Source organism: Stigmatopora argus, chromosome 8 (genome assembly GCF_051989625.1).
Source record: "Stigmatopora argus isolate UIUO_Sarg chromosome 8, RoL_Sarg_1.0, whole genome shotgun sequence".
Lineage (NCBI taxonomy): Eukaryota > Metazoa > Chordata > Actinopteri > Syngnathiformes > Syngnathidae > Stigmatopora > Stigmatopora argus.
This window is the reverse complement of record NC_135394.1, coordinates 15,416,035-15,439,595: the sequence shown is the minus strand read 5'-3', so window position 1 is coordinate 15,439,595 and position 23,561 is coordinate 15,416,035. Positions and strand designations below refer to the sequence as shown.

General features: G+C 37.5%; 1 protein-coding gene across 3 annotated transcripts in view; it reads right to left on the bottom strand.

Annotated features, from left to right (window-relative positions):
* Positions 1–23,561, bottom strand: part of tgfbr3 (transforming growth factor, beta receptor III) — an 83,419-nt gene that overhangs the window by 23,302 nt on the left and 36,556 nt on the right. For 2 of the 3 annotated variants that reach the window (XM_077607681.1, XM_077607682.1), the window contains 3 exons: positions 19,484–19,554; positions 11,915–12,058; positions 742–920 (listed from right to left, as the gene is read on the bottom strand). In XM_077607681.1, coding sequence (XP_077463807.1) covers positions 742–920; positions 11,915–11,975 — 240 coding nt within the window. In that variant the 5' untranslated portion in view covers positions 11,976–12,058; positions 19,484–19,554. Of the gene's footprint in view, positions 1–741; positions 921–11,914; positions 12,059–15,135; positions 15,333–19,483; positions 19,555–23,561 lie in introns of those variants that run through there. The other variant, XM_077607684.1, reaches the window with a different exon arrangement.

Below are 23,561 nucleotides of genomic sequence, written 5' to 3'. Positions count from 1 at the left end.
CCTTTTAAAGCGAATCTGCTTTTATTGTAGAATTGGGAATATCTAGTTGTTTTTTAAACTAAAAAATGAGAATATATATTTTTCAATTTTATTTTTTATTAGATTATTAGAGTAAAAAAAATAGGTATAAGAATAGTGATGAGAAAAAGAATGAATATTTTTTTCTTGTTGTTTATTTATTTTTTAAATATATATATACACAATGGAAAAAAATATAAATGACTAATAAAGAGAATTAGCTGTTTTCCTTTTATTTTTAATGAAAATTATTATTATTATTTATTTTTTCAAAGACATTAATGACTAAATAATTGATTTTTTTCTCTGTATTTTTTTTCAAAAATATGTAGAAAATTGAATAAATGTAAATGAATTAAAAAAATATTTCTCCTTTAAATTGAATAAAATATAAATGAATTAAAAAAAATCTCCTTTTTCAATAAAAAACAAACAAAATTTGTTTTCTGTTTAAAAATGAATAATAATTGCACTTAAAAATATGTAAATTCCTGAAAATAAAATTGCTCGATTTTTTTTTTTTGGTTGTATTTTCTGAATTTTGATACAAAATGCGTATTTAGTAATTTGGCAAATGCGTAAGATTAGCCTTATTTTCCATTTCTGCAGTCTCAATGTCAGGGGTCACCAAAGGTCACCTAGCCAGAGTCTCTTTTGCACACCTCCCTTTTCCAACACACCTGAATCTGAGCACCGACCGCTCTACCCGAAGCGCTTCCTTACCTCTGCCGGTCTGGGAAAGGGCGCCGATCCTCTCAGGTTGACCACGTGGACTTCATGCGGGAGGCCAGCGGTTTCCCGTCCGGCGCAACCGGACAGCGCCGTGAAGCTCTTGCTGATGGCTTGCACGGGGTGGCCGCCGCCCACCGGCAGCAACTCGCACGGGCTGCGGAAAAACGGTCCTGCAACAAAAAAAGTCAAAGAACCGAGTCAACAAATGCAGTAAATAGTTCGGTCGAATCTACGTGTGTGCGTGTGTGTGTTTGAGTGTGTGGTAATGATAATAAGCCAAGCGTATTTTCTCGGCGAACAATGCAGCGTCACAAAGTCTGAACATTAACGGGCTGTTTAATGTGAAATAAACAGACACGTTTCCAATTACGTTCTGTGGTTGCTTTTTCGGACTCCATTTGCTCACAAATTCCAATTTGCCAATTGTTGCAAAGTCCAAAAAAAATTAGACGTTTATTACCGTCAGTGGCGGCCAATGACCACAATGGTTGATGAAAGATTTAAATTGCTCCCAAAAATGGAGCAGAGGATTTGACAAGCTGCCAAAATAAAAGCTGTAATGGAAGTACGTGTTTCTATGTGCATGCACGCTAAAAAAAATGTGAAGAAATTTGAATTTCATGTTAACTTATGACATTTGAATTAGCAAGTTTTGGTAGAACTTTTTACAGCGTATTATGAAGTGACTTTGACTCACAAAAGTCACTCAATATTTTTTTCAATAAATAAATCTAAATACAATACATTGTTTTTATGAAAAAAATAATACATTAAAAAATATTTGATGAAAAATTAGCAGGAAAATTAAAATAAATTCAATAAAAAAAGTGTTGCCCATGTATCTATTTTTTTGCATTTTTTTTATGAAGCGCTTTGTTTCCAATGGGGTTATTTTGCATTATCTTTTGTATATGTATGTTAATAAGGGAGGTGAGCGCCGACTTCTTGCCGGGGAGAAGGTCGATGATGGGGTGGGGGATGCGCTGGAAGTTAGGGGCTTTCGGGGAGGCCAGATTTTGTCTCTGAGCCAACCGCATCGCGCCCTCTGAGGCCTTCGTAAAAACACTCAAACATTTGGAAATGATTTGCGTTCGATGCTCAAGCCTCCTGGCGTGAGCCAGAATTTTTTTCCACCCCCTTTTTTACGGATGAGAAATGATTCCTGTTGTTCATTTGGCCGTCCTATTTTACCTAAAAAAAAAAAAACGCCCTTTTTGGAAGGCTCGAAAAGACAGAGCATATCGACCAGCTCGCCGTCAAAATTAATTCGACATTTCTTGCCATGAATGGCAGCCAATAAGGTAACACTAACAATATTCTAGTGGAAAATTTTGATCCAGTAAAAAATGCGAGAAATTATTTGTTTTGGTCATAAAAATATGGTAAAGTGAATCTTGGCATGGGCATATCAACAATTTATTGGGATACAAATTACTACTAAATCGATATATTCTCAATCTAAGGAACATAAATTAAAAAATCTTTGAATTATTGGTTTGAAAAAGCTATCCTTAAAGCACTAGTGCGTCAAATTAACATGATATGTATCTTAACCTCTTGTCCAACGTCCTCAAAAGTCAACATAAGTGACACAAACAAGGCCTTAATGGGCACTTCAAACTCGACTGTTACTCCTCTACACGGTGGCGTCGGTCCAAGATTTGGAAAGAGGAAGTGATGTCAGTGGTTTTGTGCCAGTTTGGGACAAGTCAGATATTCCCACCAAGCCATTTCCCAAGACAAACAAACATGAGCCCTCTCACTCCCACTCCTTTGCTGCATGCGTACACTTGTCATGAACTCAGTGTCCTTATTGTGTTGCTTCAATAGAACACACTGCTAGCATACTAGCATAATAGTAGCATAGTGTAGCTACATCAGGTTGGAATGTCCTTATTCCAACTCTTCAATAGAACACACTGCTAGCATACTAGCATAATAGTAGCATAGTGTAGCTACATCAGGTTGGAATGTCCTTATTCCAACTCTTCAATAGAACAAACTGCTAGCATACTAGCATAATAGTAGCACAGCCTAGCTGCACTCGGATGGAGTGTCCTATTACAAACTGCTAGCATAATAGTAGCATTGCGTAGCTGCACTAGCTTGGTATGTTCTTATTAAGTCTCCAATATAAAACAGCTAGCATGCTAGTAGGGATGCTATCTTCTTAAAAAAATAAGGGGCACTTCATTGGTACGGCCAGCTGTTTCTGTGCTTTAAAAAATAATAATAACAATATTATTTAACTCAAACGTGACTTAATAAGGTGCATATTTGATTGCTATAAGCCCGTGGGAAAACATAAATTATCAGCAAAGTGACTAGGGTAAAAATAAATATCTGTACTGCTTAATTTAAAATTGTATAATTGAACTTTTTATACTTTTTACTTTGTTTATATATACCATGTTCAAATGTTTATGTTGTATGGTATTTTTTTCTCAGCACAATGTCATATATAAAGTGCTATTACACTATATCATATTATATTACAATATTAAGAAAAAAAGGATGACCAAAAAACCATCAAATTTACTGCAAAAAAATAAAAACATAAAAACAAAAACAAATATAAAAATAAAAAAATAAGAAAAAATTTAAACAATACAAAAAAAATGTACTATATACATATCAAATTAAAAAATTAAAAAAATTTAAAGAATTAAATAAAAATAAAATAGAAAATTAAAAATATATATAGAATATATATATATATATATATATATATATATATATATATATATATATATATATATATATATAGTGCATATATTACAAAGCTCTGCAGTGTCTTGTTTGCAAACTATTTCACTCTATGTGAAATAGTTTATTTTTTATGGGACTACGGAGCACAATTTTATGTCGTTGCCAGGTCATTGGTCACAAAGTATTAAAAAAAAAGATTTTTAAACAACTTCAAGACAATTAAGGGACAAAGCGCATCCCTCATAAACCAAATACGAAACCGTTCCAGTTTTCAAGCGACGTTTGACGAGCCTACATAGTACTAGCTAGCATAATAGTAGCATAGCATAGCTGTGCTAGGTACCTAAAGCTAAGGATTGCTGTTTTTCTAGAACTGAAGAATGTTGAAATCTACTTGTAGTGGATGCTAAGCACATGTCCAAGTGAGCAAAGCCTTAATAAGGCAGCTTTAATTACAATGACGCCAAATTATTATTGCAAACTTCAATAGATGTCCTCCCCACTTCCCGCCATGGATTAAAATGATCCTCTGGCCTTCTTTTCAGTTCCGCCGCAGGGCATCGTTCCCACGCTCGCCTCGACATCTCCTGCCCACTTTGCTGCCACAGGGGGGCTTTCAAAAAAAAAATGTAACCGGCAGCAACCCAGCCCGCTCACCCTTGAACCCGAAGCCGCTACTACAGGAAGCTAGCAAAGTCCTTCGTAGCGGGGGAAGAGGGTTCACGTCGCCGAGAGGATTTATCTGTTTTTAAACAAACCGGAGACGAGAAAAACACAAGAATGTGCTCCTCTTGGAAATCCATGGTCAAAAAGTCATTTAAAGTACTACTATCACTTTTTACATAATGGGGTGACGTGGCTCCTAAATTATGAAGACTCGGAACAATTGAACACATTTACAATAACATTTAAAATAAATGTATGTAACGTTTTGCCTCTGCATAGTCGAAATTGATGTTTCCGGGCATAAAGATACCTGTAGAAGACACATGACTCAATGGAAACCACTCACCGTCTTTATTGGAAGACAATCAGGTCTCACCTGCTTGTTTAGAACCAAAAGACAATTGTTGCGTTATTAAAAAATATTTTTAGAAAAATGGGATTGAGGAAACACACTTAGAGGAGGTGAAAAAATGCTATTAGGATCCAACAGCTGTTTCTGGCCACCATAAAAAATTTCAACTCGCTACTTTGCACGGTTTGGACAAACGTAGCGAGAGAATCTTAACATACACACACTCACACACTCACACACCCATAAATCATGCTTTATAAGGATTGTAGATGAGTGCAAATATGTATACAGTCTTCCCTCGATTATCGCGACTTCACTTATCGCAAATTCACTTCTTTGCAATTTTTTTTGCTATGAATTATTTTTAAAAATGTTTTTTTTAAGTTCATAAAAATGTGAAAATCTACGCTGAAACTCGTAAGCCACTTATGCTACTAGGACTCAGCACTGAAGAATCTTTTTTTCAAGTAGTAATAATAGGGGTGACCCAACTTCACGATTTTTCGATTATCGCGGCCATGTTTGGTCTACATTAACCGCAAAATTTGAGGGATTACTGTACAGTGTTTTCCGGACTATAAGGCGCAACTAAAAGACAATTTTATACTAGTCTGATGGGCCTTAAATGTCATTCAATATTGGTTAATCCATCTAGTTGATGTATAACATATCTCCAAACCACTACTACTATTACTACTACTACAGCTCTACCTAGTGGATGTAAAACACCACAAAAAAACAATAAAAACAACAATAGCTCAATGGCATTGAAACACAATTCATGGCCAAGGCAGATTTTTCCATTTTTTAGAAGATTTCTGCACAAAAGAAATACTTTGGCCACGTTTGGTGACCCGTCATCCTTTTGTTGCCGCACAAGTGCGAACTTTTCCTCCCGCCCTTCTTCCCTTTCTTTTTGGACGCAAGCCAAGCTAAACTGGCCTCACACGTCCTTACTAGCGGGAAGGCGCGTGCAAGTCAAGACGGACGTGAAGGTTGACGCCTTGTCTTTGCAGTTTAAAAAAAAAAAAAATTAAACTTGCATCGTCACTGGACTACTGGAGTTTTACGATGGCACTGGAACGAGGGGAAGTATTGTCCCGATAATTTTATGACCTACGACGGGAAGTTTATTACATGGGTAGCCGGTATGAGTAGTTTTATGAAGGTATAAGTGGGTCTGCCTGATTTGCTTTTATTTGTTGATGTCTTTGGTTAGCTGCTAGTTAGCTAGCTAGTCTTTTAACATTCATTTGTTAACATGAAGTTATTTTCAGGAATGTTTTCCTAGTTGATCGCGTAATTGGAATTATTTTTTTTTGAAGATTTTAATCAGGAGAAAAAAAAAGAAATTTTAAGGGCTAAAAAGTAGTACGATTATTAAGTGTGCAAATATATTGTCAAAGACAAAAACAATTATGTTTTGTACTAGGTGAACATTTTTAGAAGATCAGAATCGGGTAAAAAATGATGGACATTTTTTTGTAAAATGCAGAAAGTTGATCAGTGTCATCAATAATATTTTCAAAGGAAGCAGACAATAAGAAAAAATGTATTTTTGTACAATCTAATGCTTTTAGAAGATCAGAAATGGAATCAGAATTTATTGTGAGAAGTCTGTTGAGCGCTAGCTAGCTAGCTAGCTAAGTTGTTAGCTGGTCTTTTTTTTAGTTTTTTTTTAAAACTAAAGTTTATTAATTTTGTTTTTATCACCTGTTATCTTCATTTAACGTGTTTTTATATGATGATTTCCTCACCATATTTGACTAATCTATTCAGTTGATGTTTTTTGGAAGGCTAAGTTTTTTATTTTTTTGTCTGTGGTTGAGTGTTTGTTTACATTAGCAATATGAGAAGCATAACATGGTACTTAGCATAGAATGTTGTTTTTAAATGTATATGAAAAGCTTAGCATGACAGTTAGCATAGAAGGTTGTTTTGTGATGTATATGTGAAGCCTAGCACGGCCGTTAGCATAGAAGCTTGTTTTTAAAGGTAAATGAAAGGCCAAGCATGGCAGCTAGCAAAGCATATTTTTGTTGTATTTAAAAGGTGGCTTCAACGCAAAATGTCTTGCTAAAGTTTGTTTTTATTGCTTGTGTTTTGGTTACGGCTTCAGACAACATAGTTGCTAAGCTAGCATTACATAAATACTTAAGAGGTAAAAATAGTTGTTTGCAATTTTGAGAAATTGATGAAGTACAACTAGAAGATAGAAAGCGCTTTTCAGCGCTACGCTAACTCATTCAGTGCCAAAGGCGTTTCTTGTTCAATTCAACGGCTTGTTTATGCCAATAAAAAGATGACATGGCAAGTTGGCATGAGGAGTTTTTCTCCCCCGCAGTGATTCACGCTTTCTTTCGACAGCTTAAGGAGGATAAAAAGGAGGAAAACATCGCTCAGCACCCGCGATGACTGATAATGTTTTTGTGCGGCGTCACCAAAACAAAACCGGCTTTTGATTGACGCGCCGCGTTTCTATTACACTTGTCTTCGCCGTTTGTTTAAAATACGGAAAGTATCCGTCGGTGTTTTTTTAGCATTCATTTAGACAAGTAGTTACAGTTTCGCCCTTTATGTTTGCCAGAATTGCATAATTTTTTTTCTATTATAACCGATTAACTCAATCACTGCCATTGACGGTGATTGACGTCCAATTCATTTTGACTGGGAGAGGATGGCATCGATTATTTAAGTTGCAGTTAATTGAATGTAATAACACACTGAATAAATAAAGTTTGGGATTTTTTTTTGTTCTTGTTAACTCATAACTCTGCCAATGACATCAATCTATTTGAAGTGGGAGGGGCTATATATACACTACATCAAGGGTGTCAGACTCGGGTTGGTTCGCGGGCCGCTTTAACGTCAACTTGATTTCATGTGGGCCGGACCATTTTAGATATAATATTTAGATTATTTTTTTTATAAATGGATTAAAAGAACTGGATTAAAAGCCCTGAATATTCAGTTATTTTATAAATGTAAAACAATTTTTATTTTAGCTTTATTTATATATTTTACAAAATGATTTTTGAACTAAAAACACAGAAAAGAATGGATTAAAAAATTACAATTTTTGATTTAAAAGGGGGAAAATCCGGAAATTAAATACATCTATACTCTTCATTTTAATTTGATCCTAAAACAGAAAGTCGACCCTCACGATTTACTTTCTCGGGCCGCACAAAATGATGCAGCGGGCCAGATTTGGCCCCTGGGCCGCCACTTTGACACCTGTGCTCTATATTAATGCCAACTGGAGCTCATGTCCCGCTCATTTTGTGGTTTTCCAGGTGAGGGAATTTTAATGTTCATTATTACCTCATTGGTTGCCATAAAGGCCCAGTTTTGAGCTACAACCCCAAGGACCCGATCGGACCCCCCTAGCGGACCGCTTCCGGTCCTCGGACCACACCTTTGACACCCCGCTGTAGAAAATGTCAAGCAAAAAAAAGAGAAGGATCAGAGGAGTGACAAAAGGAACAGCGGTTTCTTTTCTCCTCGACAACGTTTCCTTTCCTTCTGATGGTAACGACTTTAAATTGCGCCACCGCAAACTCACAAAGGGCCGCTTCGTGCGGTCAAAACGCGCCGCTTTCTTTTCTTTCTATTGGCACGCCGACAACTTTCTCAGGGGCTGCCAAAACCGCCAGCGCTCGCAAAGACTCATCTGCGGACGACCGCCGCCGGCTTTCGGATTGTGCAAGCGTTGTAACCGGAGAGCGGCGGCGTAGGCGGGAAAGGGGGGCGGGGCCGGCAGATGTTGGGGCCTCGACGGGCAGAACGCTTCGGTACAGAGGTGGAACAAACGCCAACGGGCGACGGGACACCTAGAATGGATGGGGCGAGCGGGAGGGGGCGCTAGCGAGTTTGTCGCCCGTTGGCGTTAAAATGGTGGCCCGCCAAAGTAAATTTTGCGTGGCGACTTTGGCTTTCGCGCTAAAATTCTAATTTATTATCGATATATAGAGAATATTTATATATATATATTTTTTTAGATTTTTTTGATTTTTTTTCTTAAATCTAATATTTTATTTGAAAATTATTTTTTTAATTAAAAAATATTTAATGCTTTTCTCTTATTTTTTTAATATAATAAAATATCATTCTTAAAATACATGTACTGTCTTTCCTGTTTTAATGAAAACCCAATGATTAATAGATAATAAAGGTAGTTATGTTCTCCCTTTTTTAAAAGAAAAACATAAAAATTAAATAAATAAAAAAACTTACTTAAACTGCTTACTTTTTTCAACATGTTTAAAAAAAAATTCATATTAAATTAATATTTTAAAAATAAAATGAATCAAAAAGGCTAAAAAAACGTGTACTAAATGATCTACCAACCATCAAAAGAGCTTTCAATTCATGAATTAATTAATTATGGCAACCTATTTGGCCGAATAAAACCATGACACCCCTGTCCAACTACGCCCCCCTTTAAAAGGGGGCCCCTGAGCATCCCCCCAAAGTTCCGCCCCTGTGTTGACCCGTTTACTCAGCCTCGCTTTTGTTCCCGACGGAGAGGGGGCGTCACCTAACGCGAGCGAAAAGTGTCTCACGACACGTCCCCCTTCACGCCGCTATCTCGTTCCCGGCCGCGCTGGTTATCTCAGCGACTTTCCGTCACCGACCCTCGTCTTCCTCGCCTTCCTCGCTTTCCAGTAAGCGAGCGTACGAAAAAGTCGAGTCATTAATGGGAGACAGCTGTTGGCAACTGGGAGCTTTCCATTGTGTTTCTCAACTTTCAGAGACGGAAAAAAATATGTATTAACTCATTCCCTACCTTTGATGAAATATAGCTATTGAATGATTTACATGTCCAATGTGACTCTACTTCAGAAAAATGCATACATTTGTAAGTAGAGGTAGCACTGTATATTAAGATGAGAAAATGCCCGCTCTGTGTTATTATGAGCGCTTTTGCAGGCTGAGCGTGACATTTCTTCTTCCTGGAGGATGGTAAACATGGCGTCCCCGGTGGCGACGTACAACAATGCACGCGGCCTTGGTGGGAGCCACTTGGTACGGAACCGCATTGTGTTTTAGATCCTGGCTTTGTGGCCTTATTGTTTTCCAGTTCACGTCAACTCTGCACTCAGTCGGCACGCTACTATATTTTTAAAAATATTTTTTAAACTTTCATGACTGCATCTTTAAATTTAATGTAATGGATGTCACGTGTTGCTCAGACACATACGTTTTAACCTTAATCCCACTTTTAATGGATTGGACATCTACGAGTGATAATCTCTTTACAATGAATGGCGGTAGCATGAAAATGCTACACAGGGGCGGAACTTTGGGGGGATGCTCGGGGGCCCCGTTTTAAAGGGGGGCATAGTTGGGTTATGGAGGACAGGGGTGTCACGGTTTTATTCGGCCAATAATGCCCCTACCAAGATGGCCGCCCAGTTGCCATCTTGGTAGATGATTAAGCACAATGAAGAGGAAAAATATACAAGTCATAAAATAAAGTAAAAATAGTTCAGTGGAGAAACGCAGGCTAAATAGGCATTTGTTAATGTAACAATTACAATTTTTAATGGATAAATAAAACAAGTTTTGGTTGGTCAGAGAGAGAAAAAAACATTATGTATTAAACACATGTTGACATAGCTCAAAATGTTAATTCCTCTTAATCAGTGTTGCACCGATACTGGCATCAATCTATAAATAACGTATTCTTAAGTAAAGTTATGTTAAGTTAAGAGAGTTAATTTAAGTTATGTTATATTAAGTTAACTTAAGTTAAGTTATGTTAAGCTATGTTAAGTTATGTTAAGTTATGTTAAGTTATGTTAAGTTAAGTTATGTTAAGTTATGTTATGTTAAGTTAAGCAATGTTCCAAGATGGCGGCGAGCACAGGTGCAGTGGCTCTTTGCTCTCCAGTTTGGTGCTTTATCTTAGATTGTGCAATATTTTAGAATTCACCTTGCCAGGACGTGACTTGTTTTTTTTTACTGGGAAAACACGCTTTGTGGAGTAGCACCACCCATTTTGTTATACACAGCTGTGTATGATGACAATAAAGGCTTTTTTTATTTGATTAGTCAAACTCTGTGCGGCTTATAGTCCGGAAAATACTATTGTATTGTACACTACATTAGCGTTTCGATAGGTTAATTTCTGTTTGTCAATAATTTGGGAGACAAAAATGATGTCCACTAAAATGATGTAGCGGTTCCGACAGTAGCATCGGCGCCAAACGAGACAAAGTGGCCTTGTGATTTAGGGGGCGCGTCATCGTAAAGGTCAAGGTGACGGCAGATGGACGGCGCCCAGCTTCCATCTTCTCATCGGATCCCAAAAAAGCTTCTCTTTGTCAAGAAAAAGGTCACGACGCGCACATTCCTCAAAGCCTGACATATTGGTTGGCAGCTTTTTAATCACGACCACTGAGAGCGCACTGTACGGCGCCGCACGCCGTTGGCATTCGTCGGCGTCCGCACGCGGCTTTTCTTATCGGGAGGGCGTAAATCACAGCGACGCGCTTTCTTCAACGCCGTTCCCCTTTTTCGCTTCGCTGACGAGCAGGCCGGCGACAAAGGCGCGGCGGGGGTAACGGAGGGGAATCCCAGAGGTGGTTCCCGGGCGCAAATGTCTGTTTGTTTTTCTTTTGGACTTTGGCATTCGCAATATCCTGGCATATCCTACACGACAAGTGCTTTTAAAAGCAGGAGATTTCCTGTTGGTTGCCAATACAAACTACAGGTCTGAATGAGAGGTTTCCTCATATATCATTTTTAATGCCAAAATCTTTGTGTATATTTTCTGAACGCCCCAAAAGATGATTTTCATGCTTGAAAAGAAGAAAAATCAATTTCCAGGAAAGCATATTGAGTCACAACTCAAACTAAAGGTCTAAACGAGAGGTTTCCGAACATATAATTTTTATGCCAATATCTTTGTGTATATTTCTTAAGCGCCCCAAAAAGACAATTTTCATGCTCGAAAATATAAAAAATGCATTTCCAGCAAAGCATATTGAGTCACAACTCAAACTACAGGTCTAAACGAGAGGTGTCCTAATATATCATTTTTTATGTCACGATTATTGTGTATATTTCCCGAACACTCCAAAAAAGACAATTTTCATGCTTGAAAATATGAAAAATCAATTTCCAGCAAAGCATATTGAGTCACAACTCAAACTACAGGTCTAAATGAGAGGTATTCTTATATATCATTTTTATGTCACAGTTTTTGTGTATATTTCCCGAACGCCCCAAAAAGACGATTTTCATGCTTGAAAATATGAAAAATAAATTTCCATCAAAGCATATCGAGTCACATCTCAAACTAACGGTCTCAACGAGAATTTCCCTCATGTCTAATTACTTTGTCCATATTTTTAAAAAATAAAAGCAAAATAACACCCAAACCTTAAAAAAACAGCACTAGCACACAATAATAACTCAATATTGCCATACCTGCAGACCCCGAGCCGCACGCCGCGAGAAGTACGAAGGCCACGAGGCATCTCCTCGCCATTGTTCCGATGCACGGACAATATTTGGAAGTGGACGGAAAAGCCTCTTTTTCCGTCCTGCCCTTCTGCTTACAGGAAGTCGGCACTGCAAACAAAAGAAGAGAAAGTCAAGCGGTAGTAAGAGGAAGGAGGGGGTGCTTAGGTTCAGCGCGAAGTGAGGGAAGCGCTAGATTGGCGAGCCGGGGATTAATCCGGAGGGGGTTAATTGGGGGCCAGGCACACTTGAAGAGTAGAGGGGGAACATGCCGTGAGGAATGAACACACTCTGGTTGAGGAGAGCCTTGAACAGTTCACCCCCGTGAAAAGTTTAACACCCCTCAGGTGTGCCACGCAACACTTGACTTTGGATGAAAAGATCATTATTTTGGAGAGAAAAGCATTTGGCTCTATGCGGGTGATGGAGTTCATTATCATTCAGGGAGAAAAAATGTGGAGAGACGCTGGAAACGTGTCTTCATTAAGCGCTGGATGTGTTGGAATCTGGCAACGTGCAGCCCCACGCGTGATTGGAGGGGAAATTGGGATGGGTTTTTAAATAGCTACTCATTAACTAACGGGTTTGGGTTTCCTTGGATGGAGACTTTTCAATTTTTTGTATGACTAAAATGGGGGAGGCGTTAATGTAGTTGGTCCATATGTTCAGAAAGGGACTTATGTAAAATATTACTTTTATAAAAAAAAATAAAGATTTAAAAAAAAGAAGTACTTTTTTGTTTGCAACAGTTAAAAAATGGGCAAAAAGCGATTTTTTTAAAAAAATTATCTTATTTTTAATGTTATTTGAATGTTAGGAAAATTAATATTTGAATGGCGAAACAACTAGTTTTCAATTATGTACATCTTTTTCTTTAATTTAAAGTTAAAAAATGAAAAACAAAATAATTAATTAAAAACCTTGAGAGAGAATGTAGTTTTTATAATTATTATGATCAGACTCTATATTTGCATAAATATTTAATTTAAAAAAATAAATACAAATCCAGAATTTACTTGAGTTTTTTCCCCAAAACTTTTTGGCGCCGAGTCGGCCGTGTCCGCCGCCAATTCGCGTGGGGAAGCGTCAAAGCGCGTGGAAACGCGGAGGTGCGTCAAAAAGCGCAGCACAAAAGAAGCTTTCAGCGTGCGCCAACTGCGAGGCCTGGGAAGTCATTTTGGAAGATCGTGACAAATATTACACGTTTTGGAGCCGCTCGTTTGAGATTTACGTTCCGCCAGCGCTCACGTTTCGCCGGCGCTGACGGCAACGGGCGTCCGATGAATGGACGTCCAATCTATTTGAACTGAAAGGCTGGCAGAGCTCCCAGTGCAAATGGATCGGACGCCGTCAATGACGGGCAATGACTTCCCGGAGTACTATTCCATAAAAGTATAAACTTCTGAGCATCCTATAGTCCGGAAAATACGCCCATTTTTCAATATGTGGTGAACTTGACTCAAAGTAATGGTACAACACGCTGCAAGAAGTCGTTGTTTTTTTTCTTCCCCAAAACGTCTCCATGCAGTTAAGCTGTGTTTTGGGTTGGGGGGTGGTACCGGACCCCCCGTCGCACCACGCGCTTTTGTTGGGGCAACACGCAAATCACGTCATGTGAGTTCTTCACTGAAATGCTCTGCTGGATCTGGGCAACTTTAAACATGACAGTTTTCAATTAAATCACTTAAAAAAATAAAAAAATAGCAATAAATAATAAAAGGGATTTTTATCTACTGTAATTGAGCTGCCATTTGTGAAAAGAATAAAAAAAACATACAAAGCCTTTTGAGTCTTAAATGTTATTTGAATAAAATTATATCTAAATAATTGGATATCATTATATGTTTGGATTCTGCGTTTTGGGGAATTATAGCTCAATTTCAATTTTTTTGGTGAAAATTATTAAGATACTGTAAACAAATTATATGGAAAAAATCATTACAAAGCTTTTGATATATCATATCAATACAATAGAGTGTCGCTATTGCTTTTTTTTAATGGATCAGAGCAGGTTTCAGACTAAGCAGCCAAATTCAAAGCATCATTATACTAAGAGTGGGCACTACCTTTTTTAAATCATTCATCAAAATGAGATGATTTTAGTTGTCAATCAATGTGAGATAGGCCAAGTTATTGTCTCAAAATAGATTATTATATTATTAAATTATTGGTAGAGTATCGGCATTGGTCGACCGACAGTTGGCTGTCGGATTCGGGGGGTGGAGCCAAAAGATGCTATGCTTTCATGCACAAATTATGTATTTTTTTTAACCCATACAAAGAATTCATAGCCGACCTTTTCCTTTTTAAGTGAATTAGACATTAATTGCCGTCAATGGCATGCAATAAGTCAAATACCAGGAAAACAAAACAAAAACAACCCCTTTAGAGTGTTGAAACAAGTAAACAGTGCGTATTTCTGGTTGTACTTATTTGAATTTCATTGATTTATGAATATGGTTTCATCTATAAATGTCTTCATATTTTGTTTAATGACCAAAAAATAGCTTTCAGTGTCAAAATACATTAACAGATGACCAAAAATAATCTTCCCTGGTGAAATGAATTGGACATCTATTGACGTCATTGGCATGAAATGAGTAAATTACTATTAAAATAAAAGAATTGTAGAGTATTACTTGGAATTGTTAAACAATTTGTATTTTTCCATTTCATTAATATTAAGTTATACAACAATTTAAAAGTACCATAATAATTAAAAATTGAAAACAACTACTATTATTTAATTTCTTTAATTGACCAAAAGTAATATAACGTAACCCTGTAAAGAGTTAAAAATCTCAAATGCCCCAAAAAATATAAATAAATGACCAGAAATGGTCACTTGCTCTACAAAGGGGTAAAACTTTAAAGTGCCAAATTTTGACTAGTTGCCCACTAGCCCGGTTATGATTCATTAATAAAAATGAATTTAAAAGCATAAAACTTCTTCTCACTCACGAATAAGTGAATAAAAATAAGTAGACAAATGAAAATGAGTCCACAAGTGGACAGCAAAGTGACAACTTTCAATCGGTATTCTTCCCATTCGACGTAAAAAAAACGTCAAATAAACTCTTATTTTCGGACAATTCTGACAGTCGTTTAACGTAAAAGTTGCCAAATAAATCGATTTCCGTCTAAAACAAGCTACTCGCTGGACATTTTGACAGCGCAGCGGAGCGTACCTCCAGCCGGAGAAGGAGGGGAAAAAACGTCCGGGGCGAAGTGCACCGAGAGCGGCTAGCGGAGCTTCGCCTTCCCCGGGGCGCGACGGTTCCTCCTCGGTCGACAGCGGAGCGGAATCACGGCGAGAGTTCCACGAAAAGCGTTGGGGAAAGCTCCGCGGAGTTTGCAGCCTTTTTTTGCTGACTTTCCTCGCCCATGGAGGGGTTTATCTGAGTGGGGGGCGCGGCTTGGAGTCCCCCTCTTGAGGGGGGCGGTCGCGGGTGACGTCATGCTACTCAAATTGAATGACCTCAATTGATTTTACCGAATTGGATAGACTTAACAATAAACGGTTGTCATTTTCGTTATTTCGAGAATAAATAAATAATAAGCAAACATATATAATAATAATTTAAATATTTGTTTCACAGTTGCCCAGTCACTTACAGCTAGGGCCGGTTTTTGCTATGAGCAATGTAGGCGAATGCCTAGGGTGCAATGTATTTTGGGGGCGCACACAATTTTTTTTCTCAATTATATCAATATTTGTTGGGCTGATTAACCCTCATTTCCATTGACTTACTGCAAGGTGTCAGACACGGGTTGGTTCGCGGGCCACATTAACGTCAACTCGATTTCATGTGGGCCAGACCATTATAGATATATTTAGATTTTTTTTTTTAGAAATGGATTAAAAGAACTGGATTAAAATCCCTGAATATTCAGTTTTTTTATAGAGCTAAAACAATGTTTTTTAGCTGTTTTTTAAATATATTTTTAGATTTTACTAAATTATTTTTGAACTAAAACAGAAAAATTGATTAAAAAATACAATTATTGATTTAAAAATTGTACAATCAGGAAATGTAATATACATCTATACACTTCATTTTAATTTGATCCTAAAACAGAAAGTCGGCACTCATGATTTACTTTCCCGGGCCGCACAAAATGATGCAGTGGGCCAGATTTGGCCCCCGGGCCACCACTTTGACACCTGTGACTTACTGACTGCCATTGACAATAACAGATGTCCAATTCACTTAAACTGGCTGTGTACGCTCATCTTTCAGTGCCATTGACGGTGCTAGACGTCCAATCCATCTTGACTGGGAGGAGCGAGTGAACACAACTTTCAAAATAATTGATGTTGTTGGTAAGTTAAAATGGCGAGCCCAAAAAACCCAAAACATTTTAATTGTTCACATCAAAGGTGTCAAACTCCGGGCTGCAATAACATCAATTCAATTTCATTTGGGACCATTTTAGATATAATATTTAGATTTAAAAAAAAACTTGGATTAGAAGAACTGGATCAAAAGCCCTAAAAAACAGTTTTTTATAGATATAAAACTGTTTATTTGAACTTTTTTTCTTAGTAGAAAAATTGATTAAAAATTTACATTTATTGATTTAAAAGGGGGAAATCAGGAAATTTAATATACATCTATACTTCATTCATTTTAATTTGATCCTAAAACAGAAAGTTGGCACTCATGATTTACTTACTCGGGCCGCACAAAATGATGCGGAGGGGCCAGATTTGGCCCCCAGGCCGCCACTTTGACACCTGTGGTTTACATGATAATGACATAGTTTTGATATAAAACGTCTCTTTAGTATTTTGGTCGTAATTGACAGCTCTGCAAATGCCTTGAATTGGACTTCTATCACCGTCAATGGTTGGGCACACATTTCTAACCATCTAACTTTCTTTTTTTTGACACCTGAAAAGCAAAACAAGGTCACCCGAACGTCGCATTTGCCGCAAACGAGGCTTTTTAACGGCGACATCCTTTGTGGTTTTCGACAGCGTTCGCTTCGATTTAAGCCGCCGGAGGGAAAAACTAAAAAAAAAACCTTTCAACGAGCGCCCAATCACCCGTCACTCGCCACTTGTCGGTCATTTCCATACGTCCGTTTGGGGCCGCGGCGGCAAATGGTGGGCGACGTGTCGGGGAACGGGCGCTCCGAGCGATCCGTTCCAGCTGAAAGCGAACACGGCGAATGTCATCCAAGATGTGACGCGGCGCTAACGAGACGAGAGGGGAGGAAACTTTTGTTGTGGAAAACACGCAAACGCGACAAAGAAGAAACGGCGACGCTGACAAGGAAGCGTTCAAAGGGATCAAATGAGCTGGCGCCTCATCCATATGCATGGCGGCGGCGGCGGCGGCGGCGGCGGCCTCACGTGTTTGTTGACGCCGCGTCGAGATGAAAGCTCGAAACGCTGCTTCGCCAGGCGGGAGTGTGCCTTCTGTCCTGCGGGTGGCGCTAGTTGATTGCTACGACATGGGATCGGACAGGCAGGGAACCATCGCGTTTTGGCGAAAAGGACCCAAATGGATCAGACGTCTATCGTCGTCAATGGCAGGGGTGTCCAATGAGGATGTTTTTTCAAAAATAATATTAATTATATTCTCGTATCGATTCATAATCCCTCTGAATCGATCGATACATGTGTTTTAGGTGGAAATAAACAATGATTAGTTTCCCAGCTCAAGTCCCATATCAAATTTGACTAAAAATATTAGTACCTCTATTTACGAATGCTTCTACATAAGAAATATTCAGGTTACAAAAATATGCAAAAACAAGATCCCAGGAATGAAATCCCCCCAAACGTCAATACATTTCACATATGCCTTATTTAATCTGTAAAACAGAATATCTAGGTTTTTATTCCAATTGTTTTTAAATCCAAACATTTTTTAAACTTAGAATTTAAAAAAAAATTAAATGTTTTAGTTTACTGTTATATTTTGCTAAATGTTTCCTCTTCCACCAATTTTTCAATGTAAATAACCCCAAAATGTGAACATTTACTGTTTTTACTTATTAATTGAGACAAAGGTGATTGCAAGATAATAACAGTATTTAAAAAAAACTTAAAAACACGAGAATATTTATAATTAATAGGCTTTAAGAGAGAGATTGGACACATTTTAATCAGAAAAAGATGTCAATTCCTTGACTGCCATTGACGGTAACAGACGTTTGTTTTGTTAAAATAACCGAATGAACCAATTACACGGACGTATTGATTTAAAGAACCTGTGATTGACAACAACAACAACAACAAAAATGGTCACCCGGCCGGGCAAGGTCAGATGTTTGTGATCTTTCTTGGCCTCAGCCCGTTTGGTACCCAGACAAGGGCTCCCTTGGAGTTCCTGTTGGCAGCCCAAAAGATGAGCCCGCTTTGATTGTTGTAAAAATCTCCCGTAGGCGTTTCCTGCCTTAAATCAAAAGCGGCGCCGTATTGGAAGACGGCCTTCCTTTTACCGAGCGTTTGAAAGGCGAAAGCGCCCCCAAGACCATCTCCTTTTCTGCTCCTTAGCGAACCGCAGATAAGGCCCATTAAACACGTTGGCGTCAAAGTCGTCCAGCTTGATCATAAATACATTATTCATTGCATCGTATTCGTTTGAAAGACACGTAAAACGCGGCCTTGAGATAGAAGTTGCTGTTTTTTATAGTGCGATTTCCGTCGTGGCCACATGAGGGCAGTATAATACGAACAAGTAATGATAAATCTCACAAATTATAAATAGTCATTCATCTTTGTTGACACGGACCTAGAAATGTTTTTTTAGAAGTAAATATTGTATGCTGTATTTTCTATTGGTTTTATTTATTTAAGTGATACTGGAACATATATTAAAAATGTAATACAAACAATTGAGGATATAAACAGGAAAATATTCTCTTAATATATTCGTTTTTTGATGAAAAAATCATTAAAACCAGGGGAGAAGTAATACATGTTTAACGTTAAACGTAATTTATGTCCAGAATTGATTATCTTTGTAATTATCGGTAATTGTTTAGAGACATTGCTGACCTAAAATTTGTCTTGTTTTTTTTTGATTATTTTTTAGATTTAATTAATTGCAACAAAAACAAACGTTAAACATTTACTTGAAATTGTGTCGCCTTAAATTGTTAAGTTCCTAAAGCTCATATTCTTATTGATTTTATTTAAGGAGTGTAAAAATAAATACTAATGGGTAATAAAATTCTCAACATGTAAATATAGTGAATTTAGACTCCAGCACTCTCTAGTGGCTACTCCGTGTTATTACATATTCAACTAGGTCAATAGGGGTGACGTCAGAGGTTGTTGAGTGCTACAAATAATTTGCATACATATTTATTAGAGAAAATGTCATATGTTATAAGGAAGAATTTTTATTAAATAAAATATGGTTGAAAAATATTTAAAAATCTTAATATATTTATATATGTTAGTGATTAGATAGAAGTGATAAAAGACTAAATAAATGAAGTACACATTTTTTCTCGTAATATTACTTTTTCCTCAATAAAAAAATAAAAAATAAATAAATAAATAAATAATTGACCTACCTGATGGTGTAGCGGTTCACTGGCCTGACTTTAGTGCAGACAATCGTGGGTTCAATTCCCGCCTGACATTCCTGTGAGCATCAAGAAAAGAAAAAAACAATTAAATTATGTTTTACATGAACCGCAATTTTCCGCCATTTGGTCTCTGCCTCTACAATCGCAACTCCTTTAAACTCCGATTTTTTGGAAGAATTTCCAAGCCATATTTTAATCCGACTTTAATATTCCAAACTTCTTTCAGATCCACTCGCTTAAAAGTTAAAGCACATACGGCGGCGGGCGAATGGGCCGCCATTGAGCGGGCGCTCCGCGGGCCGCGCTCGGTGGCTAATTGCCTTAGCGCATTGATCATTCGACCGCTAATGCTACACGCTAACGGCAGAGAAGATTGACCGGAGGATTCGCCGGATGATCTTTCCTTATTCCGCGGATGAGACGGCTTTTGGGGCATCATTAATGGCGTCCCCCCCCCCCCCCCCCCCGTAATCCCCCCCGCGTACCCGCCGGCCTTCGGCTTCCCCGATCCCGGCGAATAAAGTGCGGCGGCTTGAAAGCCGAAGGACTGTCAATCAATTAAGTCGTTAGCCGTCGCCTTGTTTACCGAGTAACAAGGCGCGCGGGGAGGCGGAACGAGAGGGGGCCGACGGGGGCTCGGGCCCCCCCGAGACTGGTCGTCATCGGCCATTCTCTTTAGATGAATCAAACACTCTGCGACTTCTCGGTGCTTTGAAAACAACAATCTGGTTTTTATTTGTCTTCCTCGCGAGTTCGAGCGCCCTCGTTCTATTAGTGGCATTAAAAAGAAGCGGCGTGGGCGCCTTCGGAGAGAGCGACCATTCCCAAAAGTGTCACGGTTGATAGTGTTAGAATTGAATCATTTAATAACGTCAGGACTGCGGGCGACAAACGCAAACAGAGGCGACCGATCCTGGCAATGTCTTGAAACTGGGTCGACTCGCTATGGACATATGCGGAGTTCGAGAACTCATCAATTATGTGTTTATACGGTAAGTGAATAGTAACAATTTCTTGGTCAATGTCTTCAAAGAAAAACAAAAAAAATGTCATTAATGAAATGACTTTTTTTTTTAAATTTTATTATACATTAATGAAATGACATTTAAAAAAAAAATCTATTATACATTAATGAAATAACATTTTTTTTTAAAATTCTACTATATAAAATACTTTGCATTTCTAACCCATATTTTAATAATAAAAACAAGCAGTCATTAATGAAATGACAATTTTTTTTTAATTATGTCATTTCATTAATGACTGCTTGTTTTTATTATTAAAATATGGGTTAGAAATACAAAGTATTTTATATAATATATATATATTTTTTAAATGTCATTTCATTAATGTATAATAGAATTTAAAAAAACAATTATACATTAATGAAATGACAATTTAAAAAAAATTATATAAAATACTTTGGAAGTATTTCTAACCCATATTTTAATAATAAAAACAAACAGTCATTAATGAAATGACAATTTTTTTGTTTTTCTTTAAGACATTGACCAATAAATTGTTACTATTCTATTACCGTATGAATGGCCAATTAAAAAATCCCTCGAATATCGCAGCTTTAACTTTCACAGATTCACAACAACATTTTTTTTCTGGGGGAATTTTTTATTCCTTTATTTATTAAAAAAGCATTAGAATTTGAAAATCCACGCTGAAACTCGTAAGCGGAAGCCCCACCCCTGTCTTCCGCTTGCTACTAGGACTCAGCAATGAAGAAAAAATCATTTTTTTAGTTGCGCCTTATAGTGCGGAAAATACGGTAGGTGGTTTTTAGTTTTCGGATTTCTGTTCAAAAAACGGATATTGGTAGAACATGACTTAGGCTCGCTTTCCATTACTGAATGACCAACTTTTTTTCTCCTTTTCGTTGACTCCGATAAATAAATAAAAAACGGAAATAGGCTAATTTCCCATTTTTTTGTTCTTCCAAAATGCAAAGACAATTTGAATTTCTGAAAGGTACACGGGCCGAGATGCCAGTTGATCGACCAATCGTGAGGAAAACTAGAGAAAGCCGATCGGAAGCATAGCGAAGCTCATCCCGAGTTCACGTAGCGATAAGACGGCGGCGGCGTCCTCAGCCCGTAATTATCTTGAAAAGACACGCGTGCGTCGTCAGCAACTCATCAAAGAAACATTCGCCGCTGCTCTCGCAGCTGCAGATCTGCTTGGATGATGAAAAATTACATCCACATCAAAGTAGTGCTCCTAAAAGAGCAACTTTAGGAGAATTAATATTTGATCACACACACACACACACACACACATATACACACACACACACGTGTGCACGTACAGGCTGCTAATCTCTTAAGAATATTAGAAGACTTAATGTGGCATATTTACCCGTATTAAGGACTTTTTAAATAGCATATCATATGCATTTAAAAAGCGTTTTGCATATCAAAATGCAATTTGTGAGCAATGATTTCTGGGCAGGCCATTCAAAAGGGCTGAGTTTGGCTCTACTCCTCCATCTGGTGGTCAGAGTTGAGAACTGAAGGGAAAGGCACGTGATTTTTGAGGATGGAATATGTTAAAAATAGGATGGAATGAAGAATAGGGTTGATGTAGATTGAGGGTGCTACACTTGGGTTGATTTGCAAGCCGCATTAATGGCAACTCGATTAACTTGTGTAGAGATATTTAGATTTTTTTTTAATTTATTTATTTTTTTAATCGGATGCAACGAACTGGATCATTTAGCCCTAAATATTCTGTTTTTTTCTATATAACTAAAATATTTATTTGAGCTTTTTTTCTTTAGTAAAGGAAAACAAAATATATTTTTTAATTATATTCAATATTAGAGTGGAAAACATAAAATATTTTATATTTTTATTTTTTGATTTTATGAAATGCTTTTTGAACAATAAACACAAAAGATAAAAAAAATGGGATTTAAAAAAAACACAATCATCGATTTAGAAAGGTAAAAATCGGGAAAATATAAGATACGTTTATAATCTTCATTTGAATTTGATCCTTAAAAAAGAAAATTGTCACTCGTTATTTACTTTCTCGGGCCACAGAAAATGATGCGGCGGGCCAGATTTGGCCCTCGGACCGCCGCTTTGACACCTATGCTGTAGAGGATGAATTGTGTTTATTAATATTTTTAAAGTGACACATTAAAATAATTGAAAAAAAATGGTGTTGAATGTTGTGTTGTTAACCAGTTTACCCATTAGCTGCCATTTTAAGCATTCCATTCAATTCAATTCAATTTCCAAGTCACTTCTGGTCGATTTTGGGGTATTTTGGGTACTTTTTGTTGTCAATGGCATGCATGAATCAACTTTGGGTTACTTCATTGTAAATTTTAGGCTCGTTACAGGTGACTTTTTAATAATTTTGGGTCACTTCTTGCACATTATGTTGCATTCAGGGGCTCACTTTACTTGCATTCTGGATTTTTTTTGGAAATAAATTGGATGTTTTTGTCCAATTTTTGCACTTCTTCACAATTGACGATAATCTCGGCGACCAATCAGCCCTCCCCCCGCCTTCAACATTTTGTCCCCAATACAATAATATCATTTTAGATTTACTAAGTATACGCTAAAGCACAAAAAGTGCACGCATTTGACACACAAAGCAAAACGACTTAAAAATCATCGTCCGCCCTCGGTGAAATATTAATGCGCAAATATTTATGTCTTACAGTTTCTCAATATATCACGATTAATCATTAAGTATCCGCATTCCGCCCTCTTAATAATTCAAGGCGTATAAATAAGTCATATTTGCCCAGTCAGTGCATGAATATTCAGCGCGTTTGGAGAAGATTTGGCTTCACTTCTGGCTAATAATTGAGGCGCCGTACAGTCAAAAACGTGTTGGCGTCATCAATATTTCACGTCTTTATGAATATGCCAATTAGCCGCCAATTAACTGACGCGACCGTCGTTGTTGTTGTCGCTTTAAAAAAAAAAAAGTAGTCGACCTCGTGACTTGTCAATCAGCCGGCGTGTGAAAATGGCCCAAAAAGGTCGACGGAATCCGATTCTTCGCCGAGTTTGTTGAAATGGACCCCCCCAAA